Below are 19,844 nucleotides of genomic sequence, written 5' to 3'. Positions count from 1 at the left end.
TAGATACCTTTCTCATAAAGCCAAATATTTATCTATATAAGGAGAGGTTATTGCTTTTTCAAAAGCACAACTTAGAAGTATTTTTTGTTTGTAGAAGATGAATCTCCCCAGACTTAATTTTTCAAAACAAAGTTCATGTTTTTGCCCTCTTTGTATCTCTAGCACCTATCACCAATGTTTATGTTTAACAAATGTTTGTTGAGTAAATAAATGAATGATCAGTGTATGGACTCTTATTCAACTGATGACTATTTCTGAGAAAACTTATTTTCACATTCAAGGGATGACAAGCAATATTCTCTCTTGTTTGCAGAATAACACAAATTTCTCAAGATCCTGAATTGTGTAAACAATGAACAGCAACTCTTAAGAATTAGGAGTGTTGTCTCAAGCCCAAGCTGCCAATTATTCAAAGCTAAGATGAGTCTATGAAGTGAACTGTAGTTTAACTCTGGAGTCAGGAAAACTACTACTGAATCATTTTGACAGTGTTTTCCCTCTTCCAACGCTACGTACATGGATTTATAGTCCCAGTGGTGAACAGAACCTCTTCAGGGAGAGGCAATCTCATTTTTCCTCATCTCATAAAGTGGAACAGCACAGGATCCATCACATGTATTACTTGAATACCTTTACACTTCTGGTACTTGATTTACAAATAATAAAAAATCTAAGCTGCACATTAATCCTTAACATCAACCAATGCAGTATCTATTTAGAGAGGAAAATGTGGGTTTAATCACCTTGTTGAAAATCATAGTGAGTAAGTGGTTGGACTCTAGATATTTTGTGCCACATTCCGGCATAATTATCTAGACAATTTCTTTGATGATTCATAAGTAAGCCCAACATCTATCAATTTAAAACATTTAGTAGCAGGATATGTAATTAAATATTGTAAGTTTAGGGTAGTGTTTGTGATAATGTTATTTCCATGTTTCATAATCATGAACTTTAGGGTCAATTCAAGTTGTACTCATAATTCTTATATTTATTAATTTGGAGTACAACAAATACATACTGGAATACTTTATAAATAAAAAAGTTTACTTGAAACAATAATCCTGAGATGTAGGTAAGAAATCCTGATTTATAAAACCTTTCTTGATAACATCAATTCAATGACTTTCTTGAAATCATAACATTACAAAATATGTTGACTAAAACAGCTAAAATGTGTAAAAAGTCCATAAAAATCAAATTAATCAGATTAAGAATATAAACATCTTCAGCTTCAAATAAGGTCATAATTATGATTAACCTAACTGCAGTGCAAATTCATCAGTTAAAACTGTCCAATATATATCATTAACATAGAACTATACAACACATGTACTTAAAGAAGAATTTTTAAATAAAGGTTGCCTAGAAATGCTCCAATCTGGGCACAATTCACTACAAAACACTACATAAGTAAGAGACCAAAATATAAACTGGCTAGAAGTAGACCCATTTTGACAAGTTTTTTACTTCCCTTTGGTAAAATTTTAATGTTTAGATTCTTCTTTTATTACCTGTACTTATCAATAAGCAAACAAGTGGACTAAATGCTGTTGTTAGAGTAGTCCTTGCCTACTTAAACTCTCACAAAAGATGGACATGCTGCAATGTCAGGATAGTAAAGAGATCAAACAGGAATAGGTAATTGTATTTGTTATGAACAGCATTGGCAATCATTTACTTTCAGGTGGAAATATTAGTCGAACAATTATTTTGGTAAAAACTACATTTTACAGGATGCTTCCTATTAAAAATCTTCTGAGATTCTTCTAAGTGCTGGGTAATTATAGTCATATGAGTCAGGCAGAGCAGAAAAATATTTTGCTCAGTAATCTAATAAACACCAAGGTAGACTATTTCATTTTTTATTTTCAGATACTATACATCAAACTTTTACTTTCCACATCAATGATAAATTACTGTTAAACATGAATGTGCCAAACTAGTTTTATTTTAGAAAGTAAATGAAAGTAAACCATTTTTTAAAATAATTAATCACAACAGTAAAAGGGAGAGAAAAACCACTTTCCATCAAGATTTTCATAGGTGTGCTTGCCTCGCACTTTGAAACTAAGATACATTTTTAAGAAAATGTAATTAGTAAATGTTGTATATAATTTGGAGAGAGAAAGATATTTTCTAATCTGACTTAATTTACAAATTGAGATTTTTTTAAAAAGAGATAACTTCAAATATAGATTAAATCAAGTATTCCTTATCTGAATATTTCGGTCTCCAAGAATGGCAACCTTTTGTTCTACATGGATCCTATTGTTAATCTGCATTTAAGCTCTGGTTTTTTACATGAAAAATCTTTTCTTTTTTTCTTGCTTACTGTCAGTGTATTTATTTATTATTTATTTAATTAATTATTTTTATTGATTGTATTTGTGGGTACAGAATCAAATATCAGTACATTTGTACAATATGTGGTGATCAGAACAGGATAATCAGTATACTCATAACATGAAAAATTACTGGGACAATGGAAGTGATGGTCTTGCTTGCTTTGTGATGGGTTTAAGGCCAAAATGACACATTAATATTAGAAAGAAATAGTTAGTGTTATCTTTTTAATAAGGAAGACAGCAAAATCAAAAGTATCATTCTCATTATACTGTATTATCCAGAAAATCATTTTAATGTTTATAAGAATACATTATAAAATTTTTAAACCATAAATAGAAGGATCTTAAATATCTTTCCTGTAATGGCAAAAGAAACCCTTATGTCACGATGGTCCACCCTTCAGCAAATTACCAGTTCCCCAAAGACACATGTGTTTGGCCCATTTTGTTCTTATGTTAACGATATTTAGAGACTCTTTTTCCTCTTAACCACTCTCCCCAGAACACTTTCCCATGAGAACTACACATTCTCCACCATAAAATCATAGATGGATTCCTGTTGAACCCATCCCACCATTGCTTACTCAAACCTTCTCTACACATTTTTGTCTTCCTTTTTATCCCCTGTACTGAAATTTAGTACATTCTTTTAAGGAGTGAACAATGTTTCTTGAGGGAGGATCAGAGACTTTTTAAAGAAAATTGGAAATTATAATAATCTGTGGATGGAGAATAAATGAACCAGTTCTTGTTTAGTGTGTATTCCATCACACTTACTCCACCTAAGTCTCCTAGACATATTGGTAGATAATGCACCTGTCTGTCATTTTCCCTCAAATGTGCTTCTACACAGGAACTTGAAAAATGAGATACTCAAGAATAAGGAAACTAACCTTGCCTCTAACCAAGAAACTGGGAAAACAGGCCATTACCCTAAGGAGCCTAAATTTCATGCTTTTCTGAATAATTAATACATAACAGGAAAAAACATTCTCTCTAGTTTCTGTGTATATGTGTGTGTTGGAAAAATAGAATAGTTTGGTCAGGGCCCTCACCTCAGGTCTGGTTGGGTGTGGTTTAGCACATTCATTGTAAGCAAATTGTGTGTGTGTATGTGTGTGTGTGTGTGTGTGTGTGTGTGTGTGTGTGTGTGTGTGGAGTTAGTGTGCATGTGTGCCAATATATCTTTTTAGTTTTGTTGCTATTCTTTTGTTCTTGAGATAGAGAGAGAGAGAGTTTTAGTGAAGCAGGTGGGCAGTCATCTACCTCGGGCATCCACCCAGCACAGCCATGCTTTCCAACTTATGGCTTCCAAGGACCTTTTGGCTGGTTACCTAGCTCATAGACCTGCAAGAAGGGGTCTGGCGACCCAGCCTGGCATATGAAGGGTTTGTGACCCAGTCTGTGAATGGGCTTAAGGGGTCTGGGAGCTCCAGACCCAGCCCTAGCTCAACAATTGGCCCAGTTGGTTCATGACTACCATCAGGTAAAAGAGTCTGATGACTGGCATGGTTGAGTAACTTTACAACATGTCTGTGTTTAATTGTGAGAATTATATATCCTGGATCCCATTATATGCAATACCATTCCTCCAATATATAAGTCATTATCTCTCATGAATCTGGGGTACCACTGAATATTTTTTTCCAGAGTGTAAAAATATGCTTCAGAAATGGCATGATTGTTGTTCCTTTCAAAAAGCCAGACTGTTTTACAGTTTTAATGGCAGAAGGAGAGGAAACTGTATTTAAGTGACAAAGTATTTGATGAACACTTCTTTAAAAAATGGTTAAACTGAATTGAGCAATTTGGTTAGCATAATCACGCACAGAACTGATTTCAACATCAGGAAATGAATGGTCCACCAAATGGAGCCCATAGAATGCTGTTACATTCATTGCTACAGTCACATGATAAGGGAGGTTCCTTTTTTTAAAAACACCAAATTCCCTTCCTGTATAGGAGTTTGCAAAGCATGATATATTTAAATAATATTCTTCAGGAGAAAACTTCCCAGCAGGTATGGATGAAAAAGAGGAGAGAAGAAAACCCATAACAGACAGAGAAGCCAATAGGATGAAGAAGTTGGTCTCCGTATCTATTTTCAGAAGGAGCAAACCACCTGTAAGTCTATCTATTGTTATTTTTGGGGGGAGTGTACAAAAGATATTTATTTCCTTTTCTTTCAGTTTAGCAGTTTTAGGGGTAAATTTCAACAGAATCTCCAAGAGAATCAGATTCTAAATGTGAAATACTTTCAGTCAATTGCTAAATAAGGCAATGCCATTTTCCCTAAAATGAAGCAGACAAAATTATACCCATGCTGCTAGCAGCCAAAACACAAACATTCCAATTCATTTACATTATTATCACATTAAAATAACCTTTAGAAAGTTTGCAATGAATAAAGGATTGCTTTAATTTGCAGATTGTCCTTCAGAAAAACTTAATATGACACTAAACAAAAAACTACCAACAAAGTGCACTCATTGGGTTTATGTTTTTAAAAAAGGCAGAGGAGAGAAAGCTTTTCTGCAAGTGTTTTTCAAAAAGCACCTACATTTCTCCTTTAGGCCCTTAGCATGTTCAAAACTCTGTAACGTTAAATGGAAGTTAAATAATTCATTAAGCCATGCACATTTACCTTTTATTGAATATCATTTCTATTAAAATCTATGTAAGAAAATTAGCAGCTAAATAGTTTTTTAGAAAATAAGTTAGGGTTGCCAGACTTGCCTGACCATGCTTTATATGACTCAGCATAATAGCAGCTATGCATGTTTTTATTTTACTGCCAATGGATGGGCAAGGAACATAGCTGAGTAACATGCAGGCCAGTCAAAAGTCATTTAGAAACTGATTATATTTATGTATGTACAACTTGCTTGGGTAACCTGGATAAAAGTGGTGGCACGAGCCTCTGGCTGGTTTAAAAACACCAGAGCTGCATTCTTGACGGCTCCAGCTTGAATTTACCCCTGTGAGAAGTAAGAATGGTAAGCAGTGAAGGTCACCATATTGCACTACTAAATTTCACTTCGAAAAATAATCATTCAAGCATGGCTTCAACATTATTAAAAACGGTAAAAGACAGTTAATCATTCAAAACCACAAAAGGAATTACATTAAATATAGTCAAAATAACATAGTAAGAGTTAAAGCATACGTGATTATGACATGAATTTTAAGCAATATCCTATAGAGAATCTACAGAAAACTACCAAAGAATGATACAAATTTGGCAAAGACATAGAAGAAGACTTAGTTCAAACACCTGAACAACTCAGTTCACTCAGTCTGCTCTATAAAGAGAAATTCATTTAGACATTTCAAAAAAGAAAAGTGTCTCATTTTTTTCTTTAATTTTAAAAATCTTTTACAAAGGAACAGCAATAAGCCTCAGACCATTTCTTTCTAGTCTATGTGTGATATTTATCAGCACAATCCCATCCCACCAGTTAAACCACCAGACAAAAATGACTAGAAGACAGATACTAAAAGATATTTTAAGTAGGAATGTTTACAATTCTTAGATAATTGTTTCTTTTGTGTTTTAGTGCAGAGCTACCAGGTAAAATTCTGAAAGAATAAAACCTATACATACTTCCTTCTCCAACTATTACCCAAATCCTTTATAAGTTTATGAATTTATACCTAGGAAGTTTGATATAAAGCTATAATTAAAATTTTTATCAAACAATAAACTTTAACACTAAGGTGACACTCTCTATGGTGGGAAGGTATTGAAAGAACTTCACAGTTCAAACAATAAAATAATTTTGTTCACTTCCGACTGGCAGATCAGTTATCTGCCTCCAACCAAAATACTGAGTTCACAAATATTATTTTGTAGTACTTAATTCAAACAGAGTTAACTCCACAGAGTTAACTCAAACAGAAAACAAATAAAAACGCCTAATGGTAACAAGAGAAACTGGGAAGAGTTTGGATTCCCTACTATAAACCTCACCTTACCGGACATCCCTCTTCTATCAAACATAACAGTTCGAGGTAAGGCAAAATACATGCTCTTTTGGAGAGCCTGAGACTTTAAAATTTCTGAAAAGTAGGAAAACTGGATGTCAAGTTAACTACAAGTTAAAAGGTATTCAAACTTAGCTAAAAGATTAAACTAGCTGATAGCTTCAATATTCGATTTCTTATAATTCACCCTTAGTTTGTGTGACATCCCAAAACTAAACATACGTGAAAATAAAAGCTGACTTTCTTTACTATGGGGAAATATCCATTATTATGTATAATGTCAAAATAATGAGAGAGGAATACACATTAAAATTCTAATGAGCCAATTCTATTTTCTAAACAGTAATTTCAGCTTCTAGTGGCATACAATATGAGAAATCAGGCCCCACCCTTCAGTCATAACCCAACTAACTATGCTCATTCAAAATTTTGTTAGCAAGATCTTAAGATATTATTTAATTTTTAAATAATGGTCTAGTTAGTGAAAACTTTAGTTCAACTAATTGCAGTGATTCTTTGCTCCAGGCTATAAGGTTTTACTACTTTCACCTTGAATCTCATCAGCTGTTTTGTGAAGCTAGTAGCTATGGCCCTATCTTGATTTTTATTCCCATCCTGGAACATTGTCTGAACTTCATGTTTAACATCTACTTCTCTCAATCACTGATTTAGCAATGCTACCTACATCATAAACAAAAAAGAGTGGAAAACAGCATCTTCATTAGGAATTTTATCAAATAAAAACAAGAATACTGACTGAAATATCTAAAGTTCTCTTCTTAGAAATATATTTTTCCTCATAGTTAACTGATCCCCAATTATCATGACTGTGTTATGCTGCTTAAATATTTTCTTTTAGTGCCCCAAACTCCCCCATATCATCGATCCTAGAATAAGAACAGTAACAAAGGCCTTTATCTTCCTTGCCAAACAATTAAAATTGGGAAGGGGCAATCTTTGTGTTTGATCCCTATTTTTGTCCATTTATACAAGCTTTAATTACTGGAAATCTTCTCTTCATTTTGGTATAGTTAGGTAATTAAACATTAAAAGTTTTAATTCCTTCTTCTCTTGATCTCCAACTCTGTACTTATTAACCTGTAGATTAATAACAAACAAAACAAACCGAAAACATGCCCTGGTACTCATATTCTTCCTGTAAATCAAAGAATACGTTAAACTACCAAGACTCTTACTGAGTAGGCAAATTCAGAATTCTACATTCCAGAACATATTAAGGCTTTTTGTTTGTCTAAACAGAATGTACTGGACTCAGTAAAAATATTTTGAGTGTGATGCCTCATCACTATATTTTCTTCCTTTAAAAATATTATTTGCTTTAGGTAACATAAAACTATAAGTTAATAGCAAGCCAAGATCCCAGTCTGATTTTTTATGAATAAATATGTCTGTGCAAACTAAAGAAGATCACATTTTATGACGTATTTCATAAAAGCCAAGGATGTAACTAGATGAGAATTGGAAATACCCTCCCACTAAGTATTTTTCTACTACATACAAAAATCACCATTGTGGATGAATTATAAGGAAGACAGTGGGCAAACTCAAGCATTTTCATAAGTCTAAAATTACTTTAAAATACTTAAAAATACATATTAATCTGCATATTAATATTATCAAGAATTCAAAATGGCAAATATTTGAAAAAATGAGTCAGCATATCATTTGTCTAGCTATATTTTAATCTATCATTAATTTATTTATTATCAAATTAGTCATGGAAAATATATCAATAGACATTTCTTATTTTCTTGCAAGAAGGAAACTTACAATTTAAAAATATCTGATAATTTTAAAGCAGCAGTTGTACATAACACCAAAAAACCTCCTTATTTTAAAATTCCTACCTCTTTGCTTTCTTCCATATCTGACTCACTGCTGAATTCTTCAGTATTCAAATTTTCAAAGTCAGATTCTCCGAGAGCGATTGGTACAGTCACAGTGAGGCTGGGGTTGTTTATAAACGACATGTAATCACTTTCATCCACAACATACTTCTCTACACTACTGCCTATGCCACTGGTAGTTCCATTTCCATCTTTGAGATAATTAAGGTCTTTGCTGATTTCAATGGTGGTATGGTTGGAAATACAGCTGTCTTTTTTGTTATTTAAATCTTCAAGAGGTTTAATTTCATCTAAAGCTTTCTGCTTTCTAACAAAAGCTTTCTGAATAAATTCACGTATTTTTCTTTTAATGAAATCGATTCCTTTCTGCATCCTTCCCACAGCAATCTGGAGATTGTTCATTTCGTTATCATCATCAGTGGCAGCAAGATTGTCGGAACTGAAAGAACTCAAGAGCAAGGCCAGGAAGAGGTTCAGAACCTAAAACACAGTTAAAAAATAGTTGAACAAAACATTTTGTTGTTTCAGTGGCTTTTAACTATACATTTTACGAAATTGTTCTTACACCTCATTTTCTTTTTCTTTTCTTTTTTATTGAAACATAATTGTTTGTATATATCTGTGTAGTACAGCTTTGAATATCAGTACCTATGTGCAGTATGTGATGCTCAAATCAGGATAATTATTATATTCAACATTACACAATGTAATCATTTGTTGTGGCCCTTTATCCCCATCCCCCTCCTCCTTTCCCCCTCTGGTGGCCTCAGTTCTGTTCTCTCTTTTCGAAAGTTCAGTGAATTACTGCTTATGCCTCATTTTATAACAATAGGTATATCTTCTAGTTCATGATAATTTATCCTGAAAAAAAAGTGTATGATATAAAAAGTACCTCGCCAAGACTATAATTTATTATAACCTTATTCCTAAAACCAAAGATGATTCCAATATATTTAAATATGATTTGATTTTCATGCCTTTGTATCATTTTCACACCTAGATAACTTGCCAAGTTAGAGAAAAATATATTTGTTGCTAAATCAAAAGTTCAAATTTTTGATTCAGAGAATCATAGCCACTATATTCATACAATGGTTGGAAATACTATAAATAAATAGTTATTCTACAATGATAATTATGTTAATATTGAATTAATGTTTGCAGAGTTGAGGTATTGCCAGGGATGAGACTACTAATTAGTTTATAAATTGGGTCTCCAAAAAGGGGCCCCAATAGTATGAGTTAGTGAAAAGATTAATGACTGTAAACCCATTGTGCACCACTGAAAAATAAGTGATTTAGTAAGGAATCAGGCATTCCCAGGAGCACAGGACTGAGTCATATCATTCTTTTTTCAGATTCGATTGACAAGGTCCATGAGTCCCTGTTTATTCAAGCATACAGAACATAGCAGTTAAGGGAGCCAAATGCAAATAGTAAATAGTATGAAGAGGAATCCTAGGAAAGATTTTATAGCTGCCTTCTCGCAATATTCTTATCTTTTTATCATGCTAGTGAGACTTAGATCTCCTTTGTCTAACTAGCTGTAAGTTAATCTAACCAATGGTGGTTTAAAAAAAGGTTTGTGTAAGATCCAATGAGGACAAGGTGTAATTTTGACAGTCTACACTGACATAACTACCCATCACTGTACTGTGGCTCCTGATAATCATACTAAGACCTGCTCCTTTGCTTCTAGAATTTACCAATAATATTATGTTTTATTTGTGATTTGCCTTTGAATTTATTATTTGGAAAAAAATAAATAACAGAAGGAAAATGAAATTAAATGATAAATTTTTATTTTTACTCATATTAAAACTGAATTTTGGTGTCATAATTATTTTCTAGGTTTGTCTTCCTAAAGTTTATTAATGTACCGTCCTCATCTATTAGGAAATTTCTCTTGATGTACATTAATCAATCCTCCCAGAATGAGACCTAATCTAGATTGCCTCTTCAATGCATGGGGCTAGTACTCTATTTGTAAAGGTCATTTACTGTGATATGTTATTTTCCCAGAAATATTTGTGTGAGCCAGGCTAATCTCTTTGTCTAGGCCTCCTTTATTACCAAAGTGTATCTGCATAATAGCTGGCCCAGGTGTTTGGCAATTTAAGGAAACAGAAGTCAACAAGCTCACTCAGTGAGTGACATCCTTGATCCTGTTTCTCAAATATGCCTGGACCGACTGCTAACTTGATAAGTGAAATCAACTCTTTCATAAGTCCCCCAAATTAGTCTCTCAGAATGAAAATGTTACCATAATTTCCATTTGGGGTCCAAGATTGAAATATATTGCATGTATTAATAGTTTTTCCAGTCAGATTCCTGACTTGTGAGAAGAACCCCAAACCTTCACATCCCTCCTGTGTGCTATTGTCCCATCTTCACTTAAAGAGAAAGGAGATTGTGTCTGCTACTTCTAGAGCTAGCAGTCTTCAAAAAGTCTCATTCCCTTTCTGCAGCACCTGCCTTAAATTTATGAAAGGATTTCTGACTGTGGTGTCGAGGAACCAAAAATGGCTCATAAAAATCCTGGCCTGGGGAAGAGCAGTCTGCGGCCCCACCTCTGTGTTTCCTTTGGATTAGGCCAGGAAAAGATTAAAATGTGCCGTCCATATCCATGGGTTCAGCTTCCGTGGACTCAACCAACCATAGCTTGAAAATATATTTTTTTTAAAAAATTACATCTGTACTGAATACATACAGATGTTTTTTTCTCGTCATTATTCCCTAAACAATACAGTGTAACAACTATTTACATAGCATTTACATTGTATTAGGTATCATAAGTAATCTAGAGATGATTTAAAGTATACAGGAGCATGTGCGTGTGTATATACAACACTACGCCGTTTTACATCAGGGACTTGAGAATCCATAGACTTTAGTATCCTAGGGAGGTCCTGGATCCAATCCCCCACGGATATGTAGGGATGATTTAGAAACCCCATATGGCATGGCAGTTCAAGTGCATGGAAGAGAAATTATGCCAAATTGCCTCTGAGGGACTTTTCCTTCCTTCCACTCAGGATAGGAAGGAAAAATTGTAGGAGGCAATGTATCAAGTTTATTCAATCTTACTTAAGCAACTGTGATGTGAACACATTTTCTTAATAGTGGTAAACATGATAAATATTGCCACTTAAGGTATTCCAAAAACATAACAATGATATTACAAAAAGAGAAAGTTTTTTTAAACTGATAATCAAAAAGAAAGAAGAGCCTTTAATTTTTTTCTCTTAAAGGTACAGAATTTAAATTTATGCTATTAGATGGAAATGATTATCTTATCAACTATATCTTTTTATGCATACGTAGCAATACAATATGTACAATTACATAATAGATAGATGTGTTTTATTTCGGTAAACTAATAGATGTATGTGATAGACTGAGCTTCTTCCTCTTCAAATCCACTCTGCATTTTCCTGATGCACAAACTTTACCAAAATACCACTTGTACATTGTCACTTTCCTGATAAAAGTCTATCTGTGTCTTTGAAATGCCTAAAGGGAAAATCCATTTTATTATGCACAGTCAGCCTTTTCATAAATTAGACTCTGCACAATCTGGCTTCAAACTTACTTTTTACTATTTCCACTCTGAATTTCATGTTGCAATCTGATCATTTATTGTTGTCATAAAGGACTCTGATCTCTGCCTCCTCTTCTTTCAATTTATGCCATATATAATATATGAATATATAATATATATAATGTATTTTATATATATATATAATGAAATGAAATCTATAACACAATCCTATGACCTTTTCTTTGTTTCTGTTCTATGTAACCTTATAGTCATTTCTTTCTATTCTATGCAATCTTACACTTTTCTGAAAGAAATCATTTTAAAGTTGTATTGGGGTTTGTGGTGGTTTTAATACATCCTCAAATTATTCAATATTCTTCCTTTCAGAAGGTAGACTCTAATGTTTTTCTTTCTTATGTGTGAGCTCTTCTTAGGACTATATCTAATGAATGGAATATGGCAGAAGTGATGTAGTTCACTTTCCAGATCAGAACATAAAGAGGACTTTCTCCTTGCCTTCTGTCTTGTATCACCTGCTCTGGGAGAAGCCAGCTGCCGTGTCATGAGAATACTTAACAGCCCTATGGAGAGACCCATGTGGAGAGGAACTGAGGCCTTCAACCAACATCCCACAAAGAACTGGGACCTGCTGCCAACAGCCATGAAATCAAGCCTTAGAAGCTGATCCTCCAGCCCCATCAAGATAACCGTAGCCTCAGCCAACATCTTGACAGCAACCTCAGGACTGACTGTGACCAGAACCACCCAGCTATGTTGCTCCTAAATTCCTGACCCACAGAAACTATGAAATAATCAGTATTTGTTGCTTTACTCCACTGTTCATACTTCTGGATTGTGCACTGTTCATGCTTCTTGTTACTTCCAAAATAGACAGAATTATCTAAGCTAATGTTGAGGAGGTTGAAATTAGGCAATGAACAGAAGTAAAATGATAATCTTTTGTCTTTTTTCCCCTCCTCTTTCTGTTCCTCTGGGGAACTGGAAGTTACTTTTATGTAAAAGGAAATCAAGTCTACAGATTATATACTTTGAAATATTGGATATGATAGTCCTTTTTCTATTCCACTAGTCTGCATTCTAATCAAGCAACTCAGTATAATTACTTCATATTTAAAGTATAAGAGCCTGATCCTTCTCACACAGTCCATTGCCCTCTGTTGCCCAACCACTGGGTACACTGTTCCCTGGTTTGGGATGGTCTACCTTTCTTCCTACCAAGCTAAATCTTAGAACTCGATTAAAGATATCTCAGATCCAAACTTTAACAAAGACTTGCCTGATCAACCTTGCTATTGTGAAGCAATGTTTCCATTTTGTGAACTTGACACATGGCACTTTGTTTTCACTTTTTTTGACATGTATCACACACTTGCTAGTTTTATTCCTGTTTGAGAACATGTAAATATTTGTCTTCCTATTATATTTACTGTGTCATATTTGTCTTCATATTATCTTTCCAATGCCTCCTTGACTCAGTACAGTGGTGCTAGGCATGGTTAATTCTACACCGAAATGGCAATTAATGTCTCTGGAGTCAATGTTACTGGCTAATACTGTAGTTTCTAAGTACCAAATAACCAGTGTGCTTTTAATAGACTGAGATAATTGCTAATTTTTTAAAACTCCAATTTGTAGGAAACCCACATTTGAAACATTTTCCAGTGATATGGTTAGTACTTATAAATAAAATGACTGACTGTCTTCAATAACACTTCCATACCTTTGTACAAGAACTGAAAGACAAAAGCTAGAAATGTTCCTCTCCATGGAATTGTGAAAAGGATACAAAAGGTATTTTAAGGTTTCTGTGGATTACAACAGTCTAAACCATACCTGGCTTTCACACTAATGAGTAATGGAGAATTGGAAATGATTTTGATACAAAAAAGAAAAAAAAGAAAACCATTATAAAAAACCGAAACATTTTTCAGTTAAATATACCTTTTTATGGTTACATTATCTTTTACTGAAAATGAAGAAAATGTTTTTACTACGTACCACTAGGTTTCCAATCACCATGACCATCATGAAGACAGTAAGGCACATGGTTTGGCCAGCAACCTCCATACAGTCCCACATGGTCTCTATCCACTCCCCACACAGCACGCGGAACACAATCAGGAAGGAGTGGAAGAAATCGTGCATGTGCCAACGTGGGAGTTCACAATCATTGGATATCTTGCAGACACATTCTTTGTAGCTCTTACCAAAGAGCTGCATGCCAACCACGGCAAAAATGAAGACGATGATGGCCAACACCAAGGTGAGGTTACCCAGAGCCCCCACCGAATTACCAATGATCTTTATCAGCATGTTCAGTGTTGGCCAGGATTTTGCCAACTTGAAGACTCGGAGCTGGAAACAAAAGCAAGGTGGCTGTTAATGCCCTGCATTTCTGAAGAATCTGTCCTTTTATTTACAGGGAAAAATCTACAGCATAACTGTCTCAACTGATGGATCATCTGTGTGGCAAACTATTATTTAGCAAATATAGCAGTTATTGATACCGTAGGGGATTTTTCATTCTGAAACGGTTTATAGTGTAAGTAAAATAACTATATTATACAGTCTTTAATTGGCATTTTAATAGTAACATACACCAAAATTTCCAGAATCCTGCATAAACATGTGTAATATGTCTTTGTATTTCTTTAAGAAATGAAAATACCTAAGATTAATGGTGGTTAGTTAGCAGAGACTGTGTTTCAGAGAAGTAGAAGTTCTCATTATTTAAAAGCTCAAAATTAATATAGTTTTCAGGGAACTTCAGATAGCGTGCCAAAGTGCACAAGTGCAAGTAATATTAACACTTAAATTACATAAAGGACAAGTGGAAAACAAATTTCTTTAGAGCTTTAGGTTGTTTTAATCTAGCTATATCTTTAGCATGCTGCAACAGGCTATATTTTAAAATTTTATTATATTCAAAGAAGAAATACTTAGACTTAAGTAAAAAGCTACTCTTTGTCAACCAGTATGTCTTTGATGACTTAATCAACTCATTCCAGCGTGTAAATGGCCCTCTGCCACTGTTTGACATGTTGGTTGTGTAAGCGCATAGTGGCCTCTGAAGTACAATTTACAGTTAAACATCAGCAGCATTTTTATTTTTGATGCTTCTGTAAATGTCAGGGTGAAAGTAGTGCATTATTTAATGGCATCTAAGTGACCCAAAGGAGCAAATATAAGCACTAAAGTGTTTAATTTATTCCCAGAGAATAATTTATGCAAAAGAATCTGACACACTAAGCAAGACGTTAATGATGTTGTGTTTCCTACTTCCCCAAATGGCATCACATTATCACGAAGATTTGCAAAACATTTTTAAAAAAGTAATTGCCTATATTACTTGTCATGTAGTCATTTTCAATTTTTGTTCTATTTCTTGCATCCTTCTAGCTTCTAATTAGATCCATAACTATGCTTGAGGAGTGGGGAAGCAAACTATAGTGCTAAGGATCTCAACTCACATTTGAACTTTGAAAGTTCAAAAAAGGGAAGTTCTAAACAGATTTCATAACAGAGTATTGAGACCAATCACCATTACAATAAATCACCTATAGGAACCATGTTTGGTAACTCTATACAATATCTGGTTATTTGAAAATAAAGCACAAAATGTTAGAGCCAACTCAAAGTAATAACACAATAAAAGATTTCAATAAAAATGTGTCAAGTAATATTTTTTCTCTAAATTTTAAAAGATTCAAAAATTTATGAAATATAAAGTTAACATGAAAGACATTTTTTTAAAAAAACTAATAAAATGTAACACAGGCAACTCTTCTCAGAGAGTGGATTTGATGACGTTCTGATCTGCCGGAGGAGCAGAGAGTGGGGAGCTCCGTCTGTCTATCCTCCTCCCTTGCACGCGGTTCCCTGATCCAAGTCTTGGCTTCTATGGAGACAAAGTGGAACTTGGGAATGAGAAATTTTATAATTCCCGAGTCTCTGATAGAAAGGAGAGTCCATCCTACATCTCAGTGAAGGCTTATGCATGGTTATGCAAACCTCAGATAACCGAGAGTTGACTATGGTGTTGTTACTTGTGATCTGGGTTTATCTGTGACTCCTTTTTTCCCCCTTGCTATTAGCTGTGCCACTTAATTACCAAGGAGGGAACTGTCGACTGTTTATTTGAATAAACTTAATATGTACATTACAGCTATGATGAAGAAATTACCATCTGGTTGTAGAGCAATCTGGTTTGTTTTATAAATGTATTGAAATAATATTATAATTATGGGAAATCCTATAATTATTACTAGATAAAAATTAAGACTGGTTACATTAATTATAAACAATAAATATCATGGACACTCCCAGTTAATTTACCAGCCGGAATGATCGGAGAACTGACAGTCCTTCCACATTTGCCAAACCAAGTTCCATTAAACTAAGGCTCACAATAAAACCATCAAAAATATTCCAGCCTTCTTGAAAGTAATAGTATGGATCCATGGCAATTATTTTGAGAAACATTTCTGCTGTGAAGATCCCAGTGAAGACCTAAATGAGAAATGTAGTTTGTTATATGAGTGAATACTCTTGAAACGCAAATAATTGTTGAGCAATTAAATTTACTCCCAATGAATCAAAATTAAATTCTGAATTTTAAAAATTGGTTTGGGTTTAATAAATTGGTACCCTCAAATGTTTAGTTTCAAATCAATATTTAATTGTTCGCTATATTTAAGGTTTATCAACTATTGAAGAGTACATGGATTAAGACAATAAAATTAATATTTTTATTTTCATATGAAAGGTGCAAGCTAACTCATTGTGATCAACTGCTTGACTCTGCCCCTGATCTTTCTTGCCTTCCAAAAGGTTTTAGCCACCAAGCACAATGGACTGGTCCTCTTCCATGGCCCTGCAGATAAGACTGGTGCTAAGGAGGCTTCATGTTCCATAAACATATTCACCACTAGCCATATAGATGGTAAGAATGCTTTAAAAACAAGAAAAAAAGTTTCTTTTGCTGGCCAAAGGGAAGCAGCATTTGCCGTTCTCCATTTCCATTCTCTACAACTATTTTAAACTTTCTTTCTCCTTCACGTATCTTCAACTATTTCTCCTTATTCCTACACTCTCAGTACTTCTGCTTCTCAGAAGTAATGGAAGTCAGCCAACCTGATTTTCTGATCCCTTTATCTAACAAACTACTTACATCTATTATCTGTGCTTTGCTTTTTTCTTCTTGTTAAATTGAAAGAAGTGCCCCTGTTTCAGTTTCTTTTTTTTTGTTTTTTCTTTTTTAAAAAAATTTTGAATATTCATGAGATACAAAGCTGATTGTCCCCCCTCCTGCCCACGATGTGGGGGCCATTGGGGGCATACCCATTACCAGAAATTACTTTTGTACCCTTTGTCCCCTTCCAATTATCCCCCAACCTCCCTCCCCTTCTCCCTCTCCCCTCAACTCCAATTTGTAGCCCTAGGAATGTTCCCTCCCTCTGTTGGATTACAGCAGTACTGTGATATTTTTTTCCTGCCTTCCTTTCTCTCTTAGCTCCCACATATGAGTGAGCATATGCGGTATTTATCCCTCTGTGCTTTGCTTGTTTCACTCAACATAAGTTTCTCCAGGTTCATCCATATTGTTGCAAGTGGGAGTATTTCATTCTTTTTAATGGCAGAATATTCCATAGTGTATATATACCACCGTTTCCTTATCCAATCATCTATTAATGGACATTTAGGTGGGTTTCATATCTTGGCTATTGTAAACAGAGCTGCAATAAACATGGGAGTGCAGGTATCTCTTCTACATGATGATTTCCATTCCTCTGGGTATATTCCCAGAAGAGGGATTGCTGCATCGGATGGAAGATCTACCTGTGGTTGTTTGAGAAACCTCCAAATTGTTTTCCAAAGTGGTTGTACTAATTTATAGTCCCACCAACAGTGCAGGAGTGTTCCCTTCTCTCCACAGCCTCGCCCGCATTTGTTATTCACCATCTTTTTGATCATAGCCAGTCTAACTGGGGTGAGGTGGTATCTCAATGTGCAAATTTCTCTACAATTTCAACCTCTCCCCGCTACTGGCTGCTTCCTGTTGGGATTTTACAGGAAGCCACAGATGCTCAGTCTTTCTTAAAAATATCACTGCCGTCATCAAAGAAACTGTCCTTGCTCTCTGCTTCTCCTTCTAGCTGTGGCTGTCAATCCTTACCTTACAGCTAAACTTCTTTAAGAGGTTGTGTACTTGTCTACACTCACTAGTTCCATTTCATCAACTTACTCACAACCTGCCAGTCAGTACAAACTGCTTTAACCAACTTCACCAACATAACCAACATCACCATCACCAAATCTAATTGATATTTTTAGTTGTTATCTTGCTTGCCTTTTCACAAGTTTTTGAAATTGTTTTCTGTTCCTTGCTTCTTGAAATATTTTCTGTTCTTGGATTCTGTGATCCACACCTCCCTAGATGCTTCTCAGTTATTTTTCTTCCTCTAATAAATCACTCAATATTAGATTTCTTCAGAGCTCTCTCAGTCTAGGACCCTCTTACTCTAATTTTCCTTTTACAATAAGTTGCATTTTCACAATGAATTTACATTTTGAGGTCTGTTTTTCATTTCAAGAATCCTCCTATGCTCCAGAATTACATTCTCACCTGCCTAATAAATACCTCCATTTGTATCACTTTCTCCCAGGAACCTCACATTCAACAGGTCCAAAATTCCCTTAACCACTTTCTCTGTATAACCTTGCATGGAATGTCTCTCCACCTAGGCAGCCAACTCAGAAACCTGAGTCTTAGTGATTTTTTCCAAATATCTCTTGAATACTTTTGATTGAAATTCATGTACATGTTTCTGGTTTATTCTCCTTTCACTGTTGAGTAGAACTCCATCATTTGAAGATTTCATGGACAATTAGATAATGTATAGCATTTTTTGCCTCTTTTCCAAGAAATATTTGCCTTCCCCAAGGTCTCAGAGAGGTTTTATTTAAGAAGCTTTATTGTTTCAGTTTTTATGCTAAGGCTACAATACATGTTGATTTTTGCATGTGGTGTGAGGTTGGAGGTGAGGTTCATTTTTTTCTTTCCCCATACAATTATCTAAATGTTCCAGAAACTTTGTCAGAACACTCCCTTTTGTCTATTTAATTTCTTTGATGTCTTTCTCAAAAAAAATATTGACATATAGTTTGCATCATTTATTTTATTTTATTTTTATTTTTATTTTTTTTTGTCTTTTTTGTGACCGGCACTCAGCCAGTGAGTGCACCAGCCATTCCTATATGGGATCCGAACCCGTGGCGGGAGCGTTGCTGCGCTCCCAGCGCCGCACTCTCCTGAGTGGACCACGGGCTCGGCCCATTTGCATCATTTATAAACTCTGTATTATGCTCCATTGATATCTTTGCTTATGCCAACACCACAGAATCTTGATTAACATAGATTTATAAGTCTTGAAGTTACATACGTTAATTTTTTATTATTCTTTTATCAGTATTGTTTTGTCAACAATTTAAGTCCTGTGCATTTCCACTTATTTTAAAGTCAGTTCATTGATTTCTACAGGAAAGTCTGACTGGGATTGGGTTGCTTTGATTAATAAATTTGAGTAAAATCAATTTCTTAGTAATACTGAATCTTTCATTTCATTAACATAGCATATATTTCCATTTATTTAAATATTCTTTAGTTACTCTCAGCCATGTTTGTAGTTGTCAGTGTAGACATCTTGCTATGATTTGCTAAATTTATTACTAAGCAGTTTATGTTTTTTTATATTATGATAAGTGAAATATTTAAATTCATTGCTTAGTTCTAATAACTATTAAATGAATCTTGCTTTTCTGAGATAAACCCCACTTATTCAAAACTGATTAATTTTTTTATCTATCATTAGATTTTATCAATAATATTTTGCTAATGATTTTTGCTTCTATGTTCATGAGAAACACTGTCCTGTAATTTTCTACATAGAATCAACATTGTGTCATTTTATATAAAATGTTCTAATCTTTTTATAAGTTTTACATTTACATATGTAATAAACCCTTGCTTTTTAAACAATCAGTTGTCTTTGGAAGAAATTTTTAAAAAATACATTTTTTTAT

At 34.2% G+C, this 19,844-nt stretch overlaps 1 protein-coding gene across 10 annotated transcripts in view; it reads right to left on the bottom strand.

The window, feature by feature from the left end:
• LOC134385671 (sodium channel protein type 2 subunit alpha) overlaps positions 1-19,844 on the bottom strand; it is an 88,587-nt gene that overhangs the window by 26,166 nt on the left and 42,577 nt on the right. For all 10 annotated transcript variants that reach the window (XM_063107432.1, XM_063107449.1, XM_063107434.1 and 7 more), the window contains exons 14-16: positions 16,098-16,271; positions 13,761-14,117; positions 8,201-8,680 (exon numbers count right to left, since the gene is read on the bottom strand). In XM_063107432.1, coding sequence (XP_062963502.1) covers positions 8,201-8,680; positions 13,761-14,117; positions 16,098-16,271 — 1,011 coding nt within the window. The remainder of the gene's footprint in view (positions 1-8,200; positions 8,681-13,760; positions 14,118-16,097; positions 16,272-19,844) is intronic.

Source organism: Cynocephalus volans, chromosome 1, assembly GCF_027409185.1.
Source record: "Cynocephalus volans isolate mCynVol1 chromosome 1, mCynVol1.pri, whole genome shotgun sequence".
In the NCBI taxonomy this organism is placed as follows: Eukaryota; Metazoa; Chordata; class Mammalia; order Dermoptera; family Cynocephalidae; genus Cynocephalus; species Cynocephalus volans.
This window is presented reverse-complemented; position numbering and strand designations above follow the sequence as displayed.